This window comes from Choloepus didactylus, chromosome 2, assembly GCF_015220235.1.
Source record: "Choloepus didactylus isolate mChoDid1 chromosome 2, mChoDid1.pri, whole genome shotgun sequence".
In the NCBI taxonomy this organism is placed as follows: domain Eukaryota; kingdom Metazoa; phylum Chordata; class Mammalia; order Pilosa; family Megalonychidae; genus Choloepus; species Choloepus didactylus.
Window position 1 is genome coordinate 149137426 of NC_051308.1, and position 19899 is coordinate 149157324.

Consider the following 19899-nt stretch of genomic DNA (forward strand, 5'->3'; position numbering starts at 1 on the left):
GTCCTTTCCAACTTTTTAAAATCCCAATTTTGGGATAGAAATCATTATAAAATGTTAAAAAGAAAAAAAAACGAGAAAAAAAGAAAGGAAAGGAAGGAAACAAGGAAGAAAGGAAGGCAGGCAGGCAGGCAAGCAAGAAAATTAGCCTTGTTTCCTTAAACTAAAGTTAATCATAAACAATCATAAATTTGATTTGAATGACTTGAGATCATTAAGAATATTTTGATGTACTATATGTAGATGCAGGTCTTATGTAGATGCAGGTTTCAAAGCTGTAAATTGTGAATCCTTCCTAGTCCCATCTTCTGGAAACTAGCTGGTGAGAATTCAGTGATGCTTTTAATACTACTGAGGGTTATCAGAGGTAGTTGTTTGACTATGCACTTTCTCCATTATAAACACATCCCACCTCCCACCCCACCCCAAAGTAACTGAACTTTCAGGAGTGCTTTAAAGAGGCATACTGTAGATGATTGCATAAGAACACACAGAGGTGTGGAAACAAGCAGAGATGCACTATATCTTCAAGGATTACATTACTCTCAGTAGTACTTTGACTTGGTAATAAAGATAATATGGCATGTAGCCATTTCCTATCAATTCCTCATATGTCTAATATTTCTCTTTCTAGGCAGTCATTGGCTCTGTTCTTTGAAGTCAGAGAATCTACAACATATTATCTTTATTACCACCTCTAATAACCAGCACACTCTCTGCTAATCCCATCATTTCTGTTGCTAGTAGCCCGTTTTGCCTTTCTAATCACTGCTACTACCACTCATCTCCTATACTTTCTTGTTTATTTCTGTACTTCTCTTCTTTCACCTGTCTTTCAATACTTCCCCTCCAAACACGTAAATAGAGTAGCCATTTATAGATTGTCAGCAAATCAAAGTGCTTCTATTCTTCAATGAGATAAATTGACTATTCATAATCTCCAAGTAATTGGTATTCCTCAGCTATATTAATTTCCTGACGGATACTCTCCTTTTTTTTTGATTGTCAGAGAGTGTTTTCCAGTTTATGGACTATTTCTCACTTATTCTAGAACACTCTGGGTTCTGCTCCAGAATGCGGAGATTCCAGGTGGTCAATGTTTTACTAATGATAATAAATGGAAAGGCTTAATTGTATATATCATCAAAGTCCATATTTGGAGGCTGCAACATTAATAACCTCATAACATTCAACAAACATTTATTGAAGCCCAACTATATACCAAGCACTACTCTAAGTGCTTAAATACAGCAGTGAGCTAAATGGACAAAAATCCCTGCCCTAATGAAGCTCACATACTTCATACTTCAAAGGAAAAACTATGTTTTTAAGTGGATGTACTTACTTCTACTTCTGACCATGAAGAAGAAATAAAATTCAGACTTACCATTCCACTGAAAATAACTAGAAAACTGGTCAAAAATATATAAAACAATTATTTTTGGACACTGGCAATAGGCAGTCCAGGGCTTGATCCCTGAGATGAGAAATGAGCCCTAAACTGTCCCAGCTTACTGCCTGGAGCCAAGTTCAATACGGCCAAGTTCAAAACAGGGAAGGGAACCCTAACAGAGACTAGAAGCTTCACTGAGTTAAAGAGACAGAGATCAGGGTTCACACAGGCCAAAACAGCTAGTGGGTCCAAATAATAAAGATGAGAAAGAGCTACAAAAATCTATTTGGAGGTCTCCTTGAGTCATTGGCTGAAGACCAATACGTGCATGCTTGGAGAGAAAACCCATGAAGTTAAGGAAGAACAACTTTCAAAGAAACAACAGTTACCTGGGAGCCCCAAGTAAAACAATTCCCAGAGCTCAAGCCTGAGCCAGGAATCATTTGAACTTCCTACCAGTCTGAGTGAAGACACTTTATTTAATACATGGAAACTTAAGAGAGACCCCTAGAAGGTTACACCTTAGCAATGGGGCTACACTATTCCTAGAGGAAAGGCTTCTCTAGACCCGTACTTTTTAAAAAGTGTTGTGTTTTGTTTTTTTGTATTATTTGAAAAGATAAAACTAATCTACAAATAATTGCCCACCAGAAAAAACTCCAGCACTTTGAAAAATAGCAAACTCAACAATAATAAAATTCACAATGTCTAACAATCAATAAAAAATTACTATACCTAAGAAGCAACAGAAAAAATGTGGACCATAACCTGGTAAAATCAGTCAATAAAAACAGAACCAGAAATGACAGAGATGATGGAATTAGCAGATAAGGATATTAAAAAATTATTGTAAATATGATAAATGTTTTCAAAGCTTTAAAGGAAAAAATGAACATAATGAGAAAATAGAAGATAGAAAAAGAACCAAATGGAGCCTTCAGAAATGTCTAGAATACAATACCTGACTGAAAATTTCACTGAATGATTAGTAGAAGAAAAAAACAAGTGCTCTTAAATACATAGCAAAGGAAATTATTAAAATTGAAGCATGGACAGTAAAAGCAGATTGGAAAAAAATATAAAGTAACCTATGGGGCTCCAACTACATATATGTTAGACAGATTGATGAAAAATTTGATGAAAACTATAATCCATATATCAAAGAATTTCAATGAAACCAAATGAGGAAAAATATGAAGAAAACTATACTAACATATATCATAATCAAATTGCCAAAAACCAGCCAGAGAAAATAACCTCATTATGAATAGAGGAAACAGAGATAAGAAATACTGCAGACTTCACTTCAGATACCATGCAAACAAGAAGAAAACATCTTTCAACAATGAGGAGGAGAAAAAAGTATTCAATCAAACAAACAAAAAGCTAAGAGAATTCATCATCAGCAGACCTACATTGGATGAAACATTAAAGGAAGTTCTTCAGGCATGTAATAATAATACCCGATGGAAATTTAAATACACTCAAAAGAATGAAAAGCATTAAAATGGTAAATATGTACATAAATACAAAAAACATTTTTTTCTCATTTTAAATTTCCTTATAAAATAACTAATTGTTTAAAGCAAACATCATAATGATGTATTGTGCAGCTTAAAACATATGCAAAATTGATGCAACAGCATAGCACAAAAAATGCAAGGAGAGCTGCTGAAAGTTTCTTACATTATACAGTTCAAACACAGTATTAGAAGAGAATTGTGATATGTTACTGAATGTTAAACCATAGGGCAATCCTTAAAAAAATAAAGAGGTATATTTAATGAATCAATTGTGGAGATTGACAAAAACTGGGATATTAAAATATACTTGATCCAAAAAAAAGACAGGAAAGATGAACAGAGAAATGAAGGAGAAATGGAATAAATAGAAAATAAATACCAAGATAGTAGATTTAAACCCTAACATATTGATAATTATATTAAATGTAATTGATCTAAATACTCCAACTAAAAAGCAAATATTATCTGACTGGACATTAAAGCAAGATCCAGTTACATGATTTCTATAAGAAACTCACTGTATATATAAAGACACAGGTAAAAAATAAAAGGATGGATGTAGGATTCAGAAAGCCTTCTTGGACCAAAAGGGGGAAGAGAAATGAAATAAAATAAAGTTTCAGAAGCTGAGAGATTTCAAATAGATTTGAGAGGTCATTCTGAAGGTTATTCTTATGTATTAGTTTTAGTGTATTAGAATAGCTAGGGTCATTATGAAGGTTATTCTTATATATTAGTTTTAGTGTATTAGAATAGCTAGAAGGAAATACATGAAACTGTTGAACTGTAATCCCATAGCTTTGATTCTTGAAGATGACTGTATATAACTTTTATGGCATGACTGTAATTGTGAAAACCTTGTGATTGACACCCCCTTTATCTAGTGTATGGACAGATGAGTAAGAAAATAAAGTAAAAAAAATAAATAAATGGGAGGAATAAGGGGTATGGGATGTTTTGGGTGGTCTCTTTTATTTTTATTCTTATTTTTATTATTTTTTGGAGTAATTAAAATGTTCAAAAATTGATAGAGATGATGAATGCACAACTATATGATGATACCACAAACCACCAACTGCACACTTTGGATGATTATGTGGTATATGAATATATAAAATTGCACTAAAAAAAGTAAAAGTAAAAGGATAGAAAAAAGATACAGCAAGCAAACACCAATCAAAAGAAAGCTGGAGTGGCCTTATGCCAAGATATTTGACAACCTAGACAAAATGGACAAATTCCTTTGAAGACACAAATTGCCAACAGGGATTCTAGAAGAAATAGAAAATCTGTATTGCCCTATGTCAATTAAAGAAATTGAATTCATAGTTAAAAGCCATACCATAAAAAATATTCCAGGCCCAGATGGTTTCTGTGGTCTATCTAACATTAAAGAAGAAATAATACTAATCCCACAAAAACTCTTCAAGAAAAGAGAAGAGGAGAGAATACTTCAGACCTGATTTCATAAGGTCAGCCTTACTCTGATAATAAAAGCAGTCAGAAATATTATAAATAAAGTACACTACAGACCAGTATCCCTCATGAACACAAATGTGTTTGGTAACAATAGTGGGCTTTATCCCAGGAATTCAAGGTTGGTTTAACATTACAAAATGAAGCAATATAATTCACCATGTTGGCAGAAGAGAAAAAAAAACATTTAATCATATCAATTGATGCAGAAAAAGCAGTTGATAAAATTAACATGTATTCATGACAATGTAAAACAAAACATACCGAAAAACCTCTAGGTAAACTAGAAATAGAAGGGAACTTCCTTAGTCTCATGAAAGATATCTACAAAAAACCCACAGTTCAATGTTGCTTTTCACCTAGGATCCAGGAAAGAAAAAGGACACCCAATATTATCATCTCTTCTATTCAATATTGTAGATATTAACCTAACCAGTAAAATAAGGCAAAGAAAACCAATTAAATATCACAAGGTTTAAAAGGAAGAAGCAAAACTGACTTTATTCAAAGATTATATGGGCAGGCACATGGAAAATACTAAGGAATCTACAAAAAGAATTAGAACTAATGAGTGAGTTTACCAAGGTTGCAGGATATATACATTTAAATACTACCAGCAACCCCCTAAAAAAAGGGAAAAATTTTAAAGTTCTATTTAGAAGAACATCAATCCCAAAGTCTCAGTGTATTTCTTTCCTTTTTGGTTGAAACGAACATGCTGATCTAAAATTTACAGGGAAATGCAAATGACATGGAATGTCCAAAACAAATTCTGGAAAGAAAGTACAAAATGGGTGGACTTACACTACCTTATTTTCAAGACTTACTATAACATTATAATAATCAAAACACTGTGGTACTGACATAAAAATAGATCAATGGAAGAGAATAGGAAGTCCAAAATTGACAAAATAAATATAATCAAATGATTTTTGAAGAAATTGCCAAGGTAATTCAATGGCAAAAGGAAAGGCTTCAGTAAACAATGCTGGAGCAATTGAATAACTGTATAGAAACAAACGGACATTGACTGTTATCTCACACTATATAAAAATTAACTCAAAGGGGATTACACACCTAACATAAAGTTAAAACTATAAAGCTTCTAGAAGAAAAAATAAGGGAAAATCTTGTAACCTTGAGGTAGACAAAGATTTCTCAGATAGGATACAAAAAGCACAAACCAAAAATAATTTGATAAATTAGAATTCATCAAAATCCAAATGTCACCAACTGGTGAATGGATAAATAAAAAGTATTATATCCATACACTGGAACATGACTCAGCAATAAAAAGCAACTAATGATACATGCAACAACATGGATGAATCTCAACTGCATTATGCTAAGTGAAGAATCCAGATACAAAAAACCTACACATTTTATAATACCATTTATACGAAATTTCTAGAAAAGACAAAACTAGAGAGTAGAAAAGAGATCAGTGATTGACTTGGGTTGGTTGAGGATGGAGATTAACTGCAAACAGCATACTTTTTGGTTTGATGGAAGTGTTCTAAAAACTGGATTGTGGCTCTTGTTACACAACTAAATTTAATAAAATTCATCAAACTGTACACCTTAAAAAATAGGAAAAATATTTGAAAAGACACTTCACAAAAGAAGATACATGAGTGGCCAAATATGCTTATGAAAAGATACTAAAAAAAATATCATTTTTGAGGCAAATGAGATGCCACTATATAGCCATTAGAATAGTTACAATTAAAATGACTGGCAGAACCAAGTACTGGTGAGGATGTGGAGCTACTGGAACTCAAATACATTGCTGCTGAAAATATAAAATAATATAGCAACCATGAAAATCTGTTTGGTAGTCTCTTGTCCGGTTGAAAAACCACATAACATACATGACCCAGAAATTATACTCTTAGGTGTTTACCAAGAAAAATGAAAGATATGTCCACACACTATTCAGAGTGGCTTTATTCCTAACTGCCCAAAACTGGAAATAATCTAAAAGTCTACTAGGTGAATGGATAAACAAATTGTAATATATCCATTCAATGGAATGCTACTCAGTAATAAAAAGGAATAAATTAATGATATGCTCAACAACATGGTTATATCTTAAAAATATTATGTTGAAGAAGCTAGACTCAAGAGCATACATCCTGTATATTCCATTTGTATGAAACTCCAGAAAAGACAAATCTAATTTTTAGTGAAACAGATTAGTAGTTGCTTGGGTCAAGGTGGGTGGCGGGGAATTAAAAGGCAAGGTATAGCAGGGATACTTATGGGGTGCTGGAAATGTTATGTCTTGATTGTGATGATGGTGACAGGGGTATAAACATATGGCAAAACAGACATTTAACAAAAATCAAACTAGATATAAAATGGCTGCATTTTATTGTATATAAATTATACTTCAATAAAGCACATTTAAAAAATTATGCAAAGTCCAAGAATTTTGAATAATTTTTGCTGTCTTAGAGCGTAACTAGTAATTTACTAAGAAACAGATCATCAAGTATGATTGGTTTCTCAAAAAACTAATCATAAAGAACTCTGATTATAATTTATTAAAATAATTCAATATAATATACTCACCTACTTGATTACTGCTTAGTTTTATCGGTTCTGTTTCTAAACTATTTAATTTGCCACTTTCTTGGCTGTCATTACAAGCATTAAGACTCTGAGATAACTGATTAGCAGTCAGGTTTGCTTGAAGTTTTTGAATTTCTGCCTCTTTTATTGCAAGCTTAATCCTGGCACAAAAGAAAAGAAGCCAAAAATTATTAGAAAGATTCTATACAAATATCTCATACCATTTATCACCTTTTGAATTGGAAAAAATTAAAAGTTCTAATATAAGTTAACTATTGGCCAGGATATGGAAACTCTTACACACCACTGGTAGGATTGTAAACTGGTTCAGCTACTTTGCAGACTTGAAAGTACCTAGGAAAATGGAAAATGTACGTATCCTATGATCCAGCAATTCTACTTTTAGGAATATATACTAGAAAAATTCTCGTACATATGCACAAGGATACATGTATAACGATGTTCTCTTTAGCAATGCTTGTAATAGAAAAAAACAAACAAACTAGACACAAGTTAGCTACCAATAATGGAATGGATAAATAAACTGTGTCATAGTTATAGGACAGAATCCTACACAGCTATTAAAACAAAACTAACACACCAATATACCCACTGATCAATCACTACCTCCTGTCAACATGGATGAATTTTAAGAATTATACAGAACAAAACAGCAAAACTGCAAACAATATAAATATATAGTACACTTAAATTCATGTGTGTTAGTATAATGAAGAATTTATACCCAATTCTTGATAGTGGACAGTAAGGTGGAAAATGGGACTAGAAGTAAGGATCAAAGGGTACTTATTCATCCTATATTGTTATCATTTTTACTTAAAGAAACAGATTTGAAACACATATCACAAAATGTTAAGAAGAATCAATTCTTAGTTGTGGGAACATGGATATTTGTTATAATATTCTCTGTACTTTTTCTTTTTTTCTTTTCTAATTTCTCAACAAAAGAATTTAATTACAATAAGAAATATTCTATTAACTATAATTCAGAATATGAAAACTGTACCTCAATTCTGAGATCACCATTTTATTTGCTTCACAGCAGCCAATGCAATTGTCTTCCTTGTTTGACAAACTGCTCTTTTGGTGCTTAGAAAGGAATGGTTTAACACCAACAATTTCTCTTTTTAACTGCAAGCATAAAAACAAACATATATACATTTATAATATGTATGTGGGATACAAATGATTTTTGATTCAGAAAACCAAGTTGGAAAGATTGTGTAAATTTAATGGAAACAACAATGTCCATTGATAGGAGAATAAATAAATGAAATATTAAAATAACGGGGACTACAATAGTTAAAATTAAATAAACCTGAGTTTCATAAATAAATACAGATAAATCTTAAAGTGTTGAGTGAAAAACAAATAATAGAAGCACATAAAATTTCAAAATAGCACACGTAGTATTTTCAAAAATGGAAATGATTTTCCATCCTTTCCCCACTAATTTTTTTTTGAGAAAAAAAGTACATAGTATCAAAAATGCATACAGTGTTTTAAAAAATGCATTTCAAAAATGCAAAAATTATATATGTATAAAATCTCTGGATCCATCCAAATGTCACAATATTTAAAATAAGGAAAGGATAAATATAAATATCAGAATAATGACCTCTGAGGAGAGAAAGAATTGGGGTCTGAAGAAGTACAGATTTACCTGTAAAATTTTATTTAAAAAAAATCTGAAGTTGGATATGGCAAAATGCTATCCTGATTTAGCAAATGCAAATGCTGTCCTACAACAGTCTGTGCTTTTCTGTATGTTTTTTAAACATTTTTTATTGTAGTGACATATATAAAACATTTTCCATTTTAACTATGTGTAAGTGTACAATTCAATGGTGTTAATTACATTCGAAATGTTGTGCCATATCATCACTATTATCAAAACTTTTTCATAACCACAAACAGAAACTGGTAAGCAATAACTCCCCATTCCGCTATTCCCTCAGTCCCTGGTAACTTCCAATCTACTTTCTATCTCTATGCATTTGCTTATACTAGGTATTTCATATAAGAGGAATCATAAAGTACTTATCCTTTTTGGTTTGGCTTATTTCACTCTACATAATGTTTTTAAGGTTCATTCATGTTGTAGCATGCATCAGAATTTCATTCCTTTTTACTGCTGAATAATATTCCATTGCATGTATATGCCACATTTATTTATCCATCTGTTGACCCACATTTGGGTTGTTTTCACCTTTTGGCTATTGTGAATAATGATGCTATGAATATTGGTGTACAAGTATCTGTTCAAGTCCCTGTTTCCAATTCTTTGGGGTATATATATACTAGAAGTTAAATTGCCAGATTACATGGTAATTCTATGTTTACTTTTGAGGAACCACCAAACTATTTTCAGTAACAGCTGCACCATTTAAAATTACCACCACCAACATACAAGGGTTCCAATTTTTCTAAACCCTCACCATCACTTAATTTCTGTTTTTTCAGAAATTGTTGAGAAAGTTCACTTCAAGTCCTAGTCCTGAATGATTTTATCATGGAAAGGTGTTAAGATTTTGTCAAATGACTTTTCTACAATTGAGATGATCTCGTGAGTTTTTCCCTTTGTTCTATTAATGTGGTATATAACATTGATCGATTTTATGTTGAGCCACCCTTGCATTCCTGGGATAAATACCACTTGGTTGTGATGTACAATCCTTTTAATATGTTGTTGGATTTGGTTTGCCAATATTTTGTTGAGGGATTTTGCATCTATATTCATAAGGGAAATTGGTCTGTAATTTCTTATCTTGTGATGTCTTTACTGGGCTTTGGTATCAAGTTAACACTGACCTCAAAGAACGTGCCAGGAAGTGTTCCCTTCTCTTCAATACTTTGGAAGAGTTTGAGAAGAATTGGTATTAATTCTTCATTAATACCAATCTTTGGTAGGATTCACCAGTGAATCCATCTGATTCTAGACTTATCTTTGTTGCAAGGTTTTTGATTACTGATTCAATCTCTTTACATGTTATAGGTCAGTATATTTTCAATTTCTTCTTGAGTCAGTTTAAGTAATCTTCATGTTTCTAGGAATTTGTCCAGTTCATCTAGATTATCCAGTTTTTGCCATATAATTGTTCTTAGTATCCTCTTATAATACATTTTATTTCTATAAGACCTGTAGTAATGCTCCTTTCAATTCTGATTTTAGTTATCTGCATCTTTTCTCTTTTTTTCTTTGTCAATGTAGCTAAAGGTCTGTCAATTTTATCATTCATTTCAAAGAACAATTTTTTGGTTTCATTGAGTCTCTCAATTTTTTCTTATTCCATATTTTCTCTATCTCCCCCTTTATCTTTATTATTTCCTTTCTCTGCTGACTTTCAATTTAGTTTTTTTCTTTGCCTAGTTCCTCAAGATATGAAGGTTACTGATTTGAGATCTTCTTATTGTAGGTGCTTATAATTATACATGTCCGTCTGAGCACTGCCTTCAATGCATTCCATAAGTTTTGGTACCCTGTGTTTTGTTTACCTTCACCTGTAAGTATTTTCTAATTTTCTTTTTGATTTCTTCTTTGATCCACTGATTATTTAAGAGTATGCTGTTTAATTTCTACATATTTGTGAATGACAAATTTCCAGTTTGTCTTGTTACTGATTTCCACCTTCATTCCACTGTGATCAAAGAAGATAAACTGTATGATTTCTATCCTTTTCTGTGTATTTGAATAATAAAGAATTTTAAAAATAGTTGTGAAAAGGGGCAAGATAATCACTTAATAACTACTACCTTCAAACTACAATCGAATCACACCCTTTTAGAAATGGAAAAAAACTCACCCTTCCAAACCATGTTATTACTTATGAAGCACAGGATCAAGTATACCAATTCAGAAAAAATTTAATGAGTATATTTTTTCATGCAATTTGCACAGAATAAGGACATTACCATCCCACCGTCAGAGTCATACATCAAGTAATTCTTGACACTAAGCTCATTTGAGAATGTCAATTAAAATGAATGCTATCTGCATATGATTACTTTCAAATTTCAAAAGCAAACAGATAATATATTACCAATCTAAGCAAATAATGATCATTCTAGGAAAGCAGAAATAGCAGGGGGCTTGGAGCCAAGAATTCTATGTTCTAGTTTTAATTCTGCTATAGCTATCTGGGCAAGTTATTTATTTCCATGAGTCAACATTTCCTCACCAATAAAATGATGATTCCGAATTATATGATTTCTAAGGTCATTTCAGCTTCTTAATTCCATGACTTTAACAGTTTAAAATTGGAAAGACTCTACCATTCATTCATGTGTAAAATCAACCATGACACATTTATCTAGTTTTCTCCTACTCTCACCTTTATTTTACAAATAACAATAATATTTTCCTGACACAGTATAGTCACTCACCTTCTTCCTAATCTCATTTATAAACATGGTCATATACATATAATTCAAGGAGAAAAGTGACATACTGCTATCATAAGAACATTCTGATGTTTTGTGCTATTCTAATAAGTAGAAGAAAAGTTGCTCAACATAAACAGAACTCAGGGAAATGCAAATTAAAACCATGAGCTACCACTTCACACCCACAATAAAAAAGACATAATAACAAGTGTGGACGAGGATGTGAAGAAATGGGAACCCTCAGACATTGCTGGTGGAAATGTAAAAGCCACTTTGGAAAACAATTTGGTATTTTCTTATAATGTTAAACATCAATTTATCATATGACCTAGTAATTATGCTCTTCAGCATCTTCCCAAGAGAAATGAAAACATATGAACACACAAAGACTTGTATGCAAATGTTCATGCCAACATTATTCATAATAGCCCCCAAATGGAAACAACCTAAATGTCCATCTACTGGTGTATGGATAAATAAAATGTGATACATCCATACAATGTAGCATTATAGAGTAAAAAAAGGAAATGAAATATTGATATATGTCAAAACATGGATGATCTCACAAACATTAAGAAGCCATAACCAAAAGACCACATATTTTATGATTCCATTTACATGAAATGTCCAGAAAGATGATGTGCTGGTTTGAATGTATTACATCCCCCAAACGCCATTATCTTTGATGCAATCTTGTGGGGCAGACATTTTAGTGCTGATTAGATTGGAATTCTTTGAGTGTTTCCATGGAATGTGTCCCACCCAACTGTAGGTGATGACTCTGACTGGATAATTTCCATTGAGGTGTTGCTCCGTCCATTTGGGGTGGGTCTAAGTTGATCAGTGGAGCCATATAAATGAGCTGACATTACAGAAGGAACTCAGTGCAGCTGTGAGTCACATTTTGAAGAGAAGCTACAGCCAAGAGGGACACTTTGAAGAAAGCACAGGAGATGCAGGTGAAAGACAGTTTGAAAACGGCCACTGAAGGCAGACTCTTGCTCCGGAGGAGCTAAGAGAGGACAAATATCCCAAGTGCAAGTAAGAGTGACATTTTTGAGGAACTGCAGCCTAGAGAGGAACATCCTGGGAGAAAGCCATTTTGAAACCAGAACTTTGGATCAGATGCCAGCCACGTGCCTTCCCAGCTAACAGAGGTTTTCCAGACACCGTTGGCCATCCTCCAGTGAAGGTACCCGATTGCTGATGTGTTACCTTGGACACTTTATGACCTTAACACTGTAACTGTGTAACCAAATAAACCCCCGTTTATAAAAGCCAATCCATTTCTGGTGTTTTGCATCCCAGCAGCATTAGCAAACTAGAACAGATGAATCTACAGATTCAGAAAGTAGATTAGTGGTTGTCTGGGGTTTAAGGGGAGAACAAGGATTAATTATAAATGGTCATGGGGATCTTTTGGGGATAAGAAATATTTGAAAACTAGATTATGGTGATGGTTAAAATCTGAAAATTTACTAAAAATCATTGACTAGTACACTTAAAATGGGTGAATTTTATGCTATGTAAATGATACAACAAACCTGTTTTTAAAAAAATTCTGTGCCTTCTTATAGATGGTGTTCTAGTTTGCTAATGCTGCCGGAATGCAAAACACCAGAGATGGATGGGCTTTTACAAAGTTTATTTGGTTACACAGTTACAGTCCTAAGGCCATAAAGTGTCCAAGGTTAACACATCAGCAATCAGGTACCTTCACTGGAGGATGGCCAATGGCGTCCGGAAAACCTCTGTTAGCTGGGAAGGCACGTGGCTGGCGTCTGCTCCAAATTCTGGTTTCAAAATGGCTTTCTCCCAGGACGTTCCTCTCTAAGCTGTAGCTCCTCTTCAAAATGTTGCTCTCAGCTACACTGAGTTCCCTCCATTTGTCAGCTTATTTATATGGCTCCACTATCAAGGCCCACCCTGAATGGGTGGGGCTACGCCTCCACAGAAATATCTCATCAGAGTTATCACCTACAGTTGGGTGGGGCCCATTTCCATGCAAACGACCTAATCCAAACTTTCCGACTTAATCCCCAATAATATGTCTGCCCCCACAAGATTGCATCAAAGAATATGGCTTTTTCTGGGAAACATAATACATTCAAACCGGCACATTCCACACCCTGGACCACAGAAAAACATATTCTTTCCAAATACAAAATACATTCATCCCATCACAATATCACAAAAACTTAAATCATTTCAGTAACAATAGTTTTAAGTACAAGATCTCATCAAAATCAATTATAGGTGTGGTCAGTCCTAACGCATAATTTTCCTTTAGCTGTCTATCTGTGAACTTAGAACAACTTATGTGCTTCTAATACACAAAGGAGTGACATTCATAGGATAAACATTCCCATTGCCGTAAGGAGAAACTGAAAGGAAAACAAGGTTCACAGGACCAAAACAGTTCCTAAAACCTGCAAGACAAACTCCATTAGATTTCAAAGTCTGAGAGTCATTAACAGAACGACGTTGCATCCTTGGGGCTTGAGAGAGCAGGAGTCTAACCCTTCCTAAAGGCCTTTTTGGCAGCCCTTTCGTCTCCAAACGCTGGAGTGAGTACTCCAACATATCCACACATTGGGGAGACCACCTTCTCAGCCCCACCCTCCTCAAACATAGGGGCAGCACCCAGATTCCCTTCCATCTCTGGATGGGCACAAGCTCAACCCCTTCAGAACAGTGGCGTGGCAGCCAGGCTCTCCCCAATTCCCTGGGAATGTGCTCCACCCTCTTTGGGGCTTGGGGTGGCAGAACATTTCCTGAGCATCGAGGCGGAAGGCCCACCCTCGACCTCCAGGGCAAACTCACCCTTTCCATGCTTGTAGGCTGCTCCGCTCTCCCACTCTGAGACCTCTTGACTCCAGACCCCAACCTCCATGGCTCTGTCTTTGAAGAAATTTTTCCTTCAATTTGTTCCTTGTCTGTCTCCTCCAGTCCTGACTGGCAGCATCTCTGTCTATAAAGATCTTGCAAAAATTCTGTTGGCTTCACATGAAGCACACAGGGGTGAAACCCATCAGACAATAGAACTTTCCCAAATCCTTTCTGCTTAACTCCTTTTTCAATCTTGGCTTGTACTGAAATGGTGGCTGGGTTCCATGTTTGGTTACATCCTCACGTTGGGCTGTAGCTTCTGGGATTCCACCCCCTGGAAGCCAGTAATTTTCTAAGCCATCAGCTTCTGGTTTCTTTGAACCCAAAAGTTCAGTTTTAAGTTTATCTCTCTCTGCTCACATTTTACTTTAAGCTGCAAGGAGAAGCCAGGGTACATCTTCCACACATAGCCTGGAGATCTCCTCAGCTAAGTATTCCAAGTTGTCGCTTTCAAATTCTTCCTTCCTTCTGACACCAGGACTCAATTTTGCCAAATTCTCTGCCACTTTAAAACAAGGATCGCCTTTCTTCCAGTTCACAACAACATATTCATCATTTCTGTTCAAGGCCTTCTCAGAAGTATCTTTAGAGTCCATATTTCCACAAACAGTCTTTTCAAAGCAGTTTAGGCCTTTTCTATCAAGCTCCTCACAATTCTTCCAGAATCTTCCCCTTATCCATTTAAAAAGCCATGCCAACATGTTTGGTATTTGCAAACTCAGCAGCAAAAGCACCCCACTTCTCTGGTACCAAAATCTGTTCTAGTTTGCTAATGCTGCTGGAATGCAAAACACCAGAGACGGATTGGCTTTTATAAAGGGGGTTTATTTGGTTACACAGTTATAGTCTTAAGGCCATAAAGTGTACAAGGTAAGTCATCAACAATCAGGTACCTTCACTGGAGGATGTCCAATGGTATCCGGAAAACCTCTGTTAGCCGGGAAGGCACGTGACTCCAAGTTCTGGTTTCAAAATGGCTTTCTCCCAGGACGTTCCTCTCTAGGCTGCAGTTCCTCAAAAATGTCACTGTCAGTTGCTCTTGCGGCGTTTTTCCTCTCTTGGCTTCTCTGGGGCAAAAGTCTGCTTTCAATGGCCATCTTCAAACTGTCTCTCAGTTGCAGCTACTCTCTCAGCTCCTGGGCATTCTTCAAAGTGTCCCTCTTGGCTATAGCTCCTCTTCAAAATGTTGCTCTCAGCTGCACTGAGTTCCTTCTGTTTGTCAGCTTATTTATATGGCTCCACTGATCAAAGCCCACCCTTAATGGGTGGGGCCATGCCTCCATGGAAATATCTCATCAGACTTATCACCTACAGTTGGATGGGGCGCATTTCCATGCAAACAACCTAATCCAAATGTTCCAACTTAATCCCCACTAATATGTCTGCCCCACAAGATTGCATCAAAGAATATGGATTTTTCTGGGGGGACATAATACATTCAAACCGGCACATATGGCATCTGAGAGACTGAGGAAAGGTAGGATAGTTATATATATAAAAAAGGGGGGGAGGATAGATAAAAAAGTAACTGATGACCGAGAGCATAGTCAAGTAGGGAAAAAAATAGCAATTAATAAGGCACCCATAAAATGACATTTTCTTATAAAGCACTTCAGCAAAATTTTCTCTCTCCATTATGTAATCAAGTACTGTATATTTCTTTTCACACAAACTTACTGGCAACTGGGATATAATTTTTTCCAAACTTGTCAGTTCCACCCTTGAACTTTCAATTTCTTGCTGACACAGATCCAGTCGCTCATTCTGTGTTGCAATACGGACCTTTAATTCTCGGTTCTCATTCATTAGAGAAAATTTTTCTCTAAGTATTTCTTCTTTGTCCTCTAACTCACTCTCTAGCTTCAGAATACTTTGTCTAGATTCAGTTAGTTGTACCATGACTTCTGAATTTTTCACTGCCATAGTCCTTAATTTTTCTTTTCCATTGTTATTTTCTTCCTTTAACTGCCTAGGAAGGAAAAGGAATAAAATGAAAACAAAATATGCATTTATTTTCAGTAACTATATTTAGTTAATTTTACTTTTAAAATATTTTAAAGCTTAATTCTGAAATAATAATACCAGCTTACATTTACTGAGATCCTACTTTCTGCATGCCAGGCACTCACAATTTTACATGGCTGGTGTTATTTTCACTCCTTAATTATAGATAAGGAAATTGGGGCCCAGAAAGATTATTTAACTTGCCCAGCTTCTCATGGTAAGTGGTAGGGAGGAACAGCCCCCCTATCTTGGAAGCCTTTTCACTCCCTTTTTAAAAGTGTAAGACAGGAAATCTACCCCTAAAATCCCTGACAACATTTTGCAGCATCAAGAAGTTTTGACAGTATAAGGAAAAATTATGAACTACTATCCATAATACTAAAAGTTTAAGTCTAATCAAACGTTAATAGATTATCAGTCAGTAATATTTTCAAATATCTATATACCTACAAAAAACATGTCAAACACGAGAACAATCTTATGCTTAGAATGTAGTTAATGTATTTCATCAGTTTAAACCCTTTTCACATCTTAAGATCTCTGAGATTGGGATAATCAATAGTGCCTTAAAAGAGCTGTCAGCCAGAAGCAGCTGCAATATAGTTTCATTGCCTATGCATGTAAAAAAACATCAAAAGCACCTGCAACAGAACTTGCAGAATGGGTGTAGACAAACAGGAAGAAAAACTAGGAGATAACAATGGAACACTTTAACTCCCTAAAAACCAAATGGTTCCGAAGTTGTGGGGTAGGTGGTAAATTGAATATGTGCAGCAAGATTCCTGAAAAAGAAGTCAAAAGTAGATTGGCTCTACATAATTGAAAATTCAGCTTAAGAGACCAGTATCAATGACTTTTAGTTCTTACAAGCATTCTTTTAAGAAATGCTCCATCAGCAATGTTCTTCATGTTACAGAAGAAGATTCTGTGTAGAAAAATTTGGACATCTGTGAGAAATGATTTAAAGAGTTCAGACTCTGAATGTGAAATTTTAGGAAAATCTTAACCAATTTATTTCACTTCTATCTTCCTTTTTATACAGAAGTAATACATGATTTTAAAATCATGTATAAATAAATAAAACGAATTCTTTCATAAGATATAAAATAAAAATTTAAGTACTAAAGCTTTGTTTCATAGTTTAATTAGCAGCATATTTTCTTTCTTAAAAGTATATATTGCAATTTATTGCATCCAATTCTAGGGAATATTCTACTTACATAAGGTAGCTACCATAAAAACTATCTTTACCTTCTTGGCAAGTTTGTTAAAATTAGACAAACCAGTTACTCCGATTGCTTTGTGTGTGTGTACACACACACACAAACACACACACACACACACACACACACAAAGAAGTCTAAGGCAGTAAGGACTGTTTAGTATTAAAGTCTGAAACAGGGTTTTTTCTGAGAGGGCAAAAGGACATAGTGGAAACAGACAACCTAGGTCCTCATCCTTGGTTGATCTTTTTCTGACCTTGGACAAATGGTTACCCTCTGGCCTTCAGTTTCATCATTTATAAAATAAGAATACTGAACTAGGTGACTCTTGATGATTTGAAGAATTTTTTCTATTAAGCATTTGATATTATACATATTTCACTAGTAGCTAATGTGATCACATTAGAAGGACATTATGTCTGCTAATTTTCTCTAACTATATAAATTTTTCTATTATACAATTTACTTTATACATTTCTCTAATTATATATATTTGATCAGTATTACTCTATATTTACAAATATATTAACACATTTTATTACATTTAAAATTCTATCCCTATACCTAGAAAACACTTTCAATCATGAAGCCTATCTTTCTACATAATTTAAGGCTGTAATTACAACATACAAAATACTGTTTTAAAATTCTTCAGATTTTTTTTCCTTTTCCACCACAAAATTATTTTTTCTATGACAGAATACTTTACCTTAATTTATCTTTCAGAATTTCAAGTTCACTTTTATATATACCACATTTTTCCTGTAGCCTTTTGTTTTCTTTTTCACAGTTGATTAGATTTTTCTCTAATATTTCTTCTTCAGCTTGAACCTAAAACAACAGTTTGTTTCAAGTGGACACACTAATGTGGTTCTAAGTTTTAGGTGTTTCAAACATCTAAAATACCTCAAACTAAAATCTGTTAAGTAGTGACTTCAGATAGTGACTTCTATAAGGTTAAGTCCCCAGCCTTACAATGAAAAGGAGCAAAGTGAAGTAACTGGCAGTCACAAAGGACACAGAGGGGACGTCAGCTACTAACTGTTCAGAAATCCCCAGGAGCCTCTGAGAGAGAAAAGCAATAGCACTATCACCTGAAAGCAACAGTGCCCTGGCCTCACATGGACATAGCAGGAAACTCAAACAGAGATGCTATACACCCAAGTTATTAAAGGCTAATTTCAATGCAAATGATCTAGAAAAGTAGTTTTTGCAATTTTAGTCACAAAATACTCCCAATGAAATCATAGCTCAAAACATAAAACTGGTCAAAGCAAAGTACCCAGGTTGGAGGGGTGGGAGTGACGGATTGGGGAGAGGACCCTATCTGCCTCACTTTATCTGTTAGATCCACCATACTAAAGGGCTCTTCTGAGTTTGAAATTGATAATCCTGGGAAAAAGTGTTAAAAAACTTCTCTTACATTTTCCTCTCTTTCCTCCAAATTCCTCCCTCTCCCCAAAGATATCCTTCTATTACTCCTACTAGATATTCTACCTCTCCCAACAGATCGCCTTATAAAAATTCCTTAACAATATTCCATTTCTAAAGGGTCCTTGTTCAAGGCTTTAAAAACAATGATCTGATTAACTCTTTCAGTCTTAAGATTTAAATATCTAATGGGATCTTAGTATCTTTCACTGCTAAGTGGTGTTTACAGTTTACAGCCAGGGAATGACCTCTGTATGACCAAACACAGTCTTCTTGGTTGATAACTTCTTCTTTAAACTCTTTTATTCTTTAACTGTGGCTCAGCCACTATTATTTTCTTTGCTACCTTTTATTAACTGGTCATTTTTGACTCTGCTTTTCCTTTTATATGATCCTTATGAAAACGTTAGCTATTTTCTTGTTATAATAATGTTATTAGAAGTACTCACCCTTTCCTTCACCCTCAATGTATGAAAATTACTTCAGCAGCATCTTAATTTATGAGACCAAAGACATCTGCCTTGTGCCATTTTTTGTTTGTTTGTTTGTTTGTTTTTTGTATTTTCATTTACTTTTTTTCCCCTTAAGGGTAAGAAATGCCCTTATTCCATTAAAAAAAATCTCATCTCTGCTCCTGGGTCTACTACCTATTCCTTGACCTATCTTCTTTCCACCTTTCAATCTCCCCACCTCCTTTCTCTTCATTTACTTTATATTAAGAATAGTTTTTTAGCTATCCCTATGCCTTTCTCATTTTTCCCATTTCAGAAGTTGTGCCTTCTGTCTCTACTACTTTAGTAAGGCTGCTCCCTACAAGGTATCCAATGACTCCCTAATTATAAAAGCCAATAGCCCTGTCTCCGTCCTCATCTTTCCTGTAACGTGTGGCACTGAGGACCACCACCTTCTTTCAAAAATGCTTTACGGCCTGAGCTTTCCTTATCAATATACTTTATTGTTCTTCCAACTTCTTTGATCACTTTTA

General features: G+C 34.5%; 1 protein-coding gene across 1 annotated transcript in view; it reads right to left on the bottom strand.

Annotated features, from left to right (window-relative positions):
• Nucleotides 1-19899, bottom strand: part of CCDC18 (coiled-coil domain containing 18) — a 131879-nt gene that overhangs the window by 87419 nt on the left and 24561 nt on the right. The window contains 4 exon segments of the mRNA XM_037826619.1: nt 6964-7124; nt 7991-8115; nt 15934-16225; nt 18193-18314. Coding sequence (XP_037682547.1) covers nt 6964-7124; nt 7991-8115; nt 15934-16225; nt 18193-18314 — 700 coding nt within the window.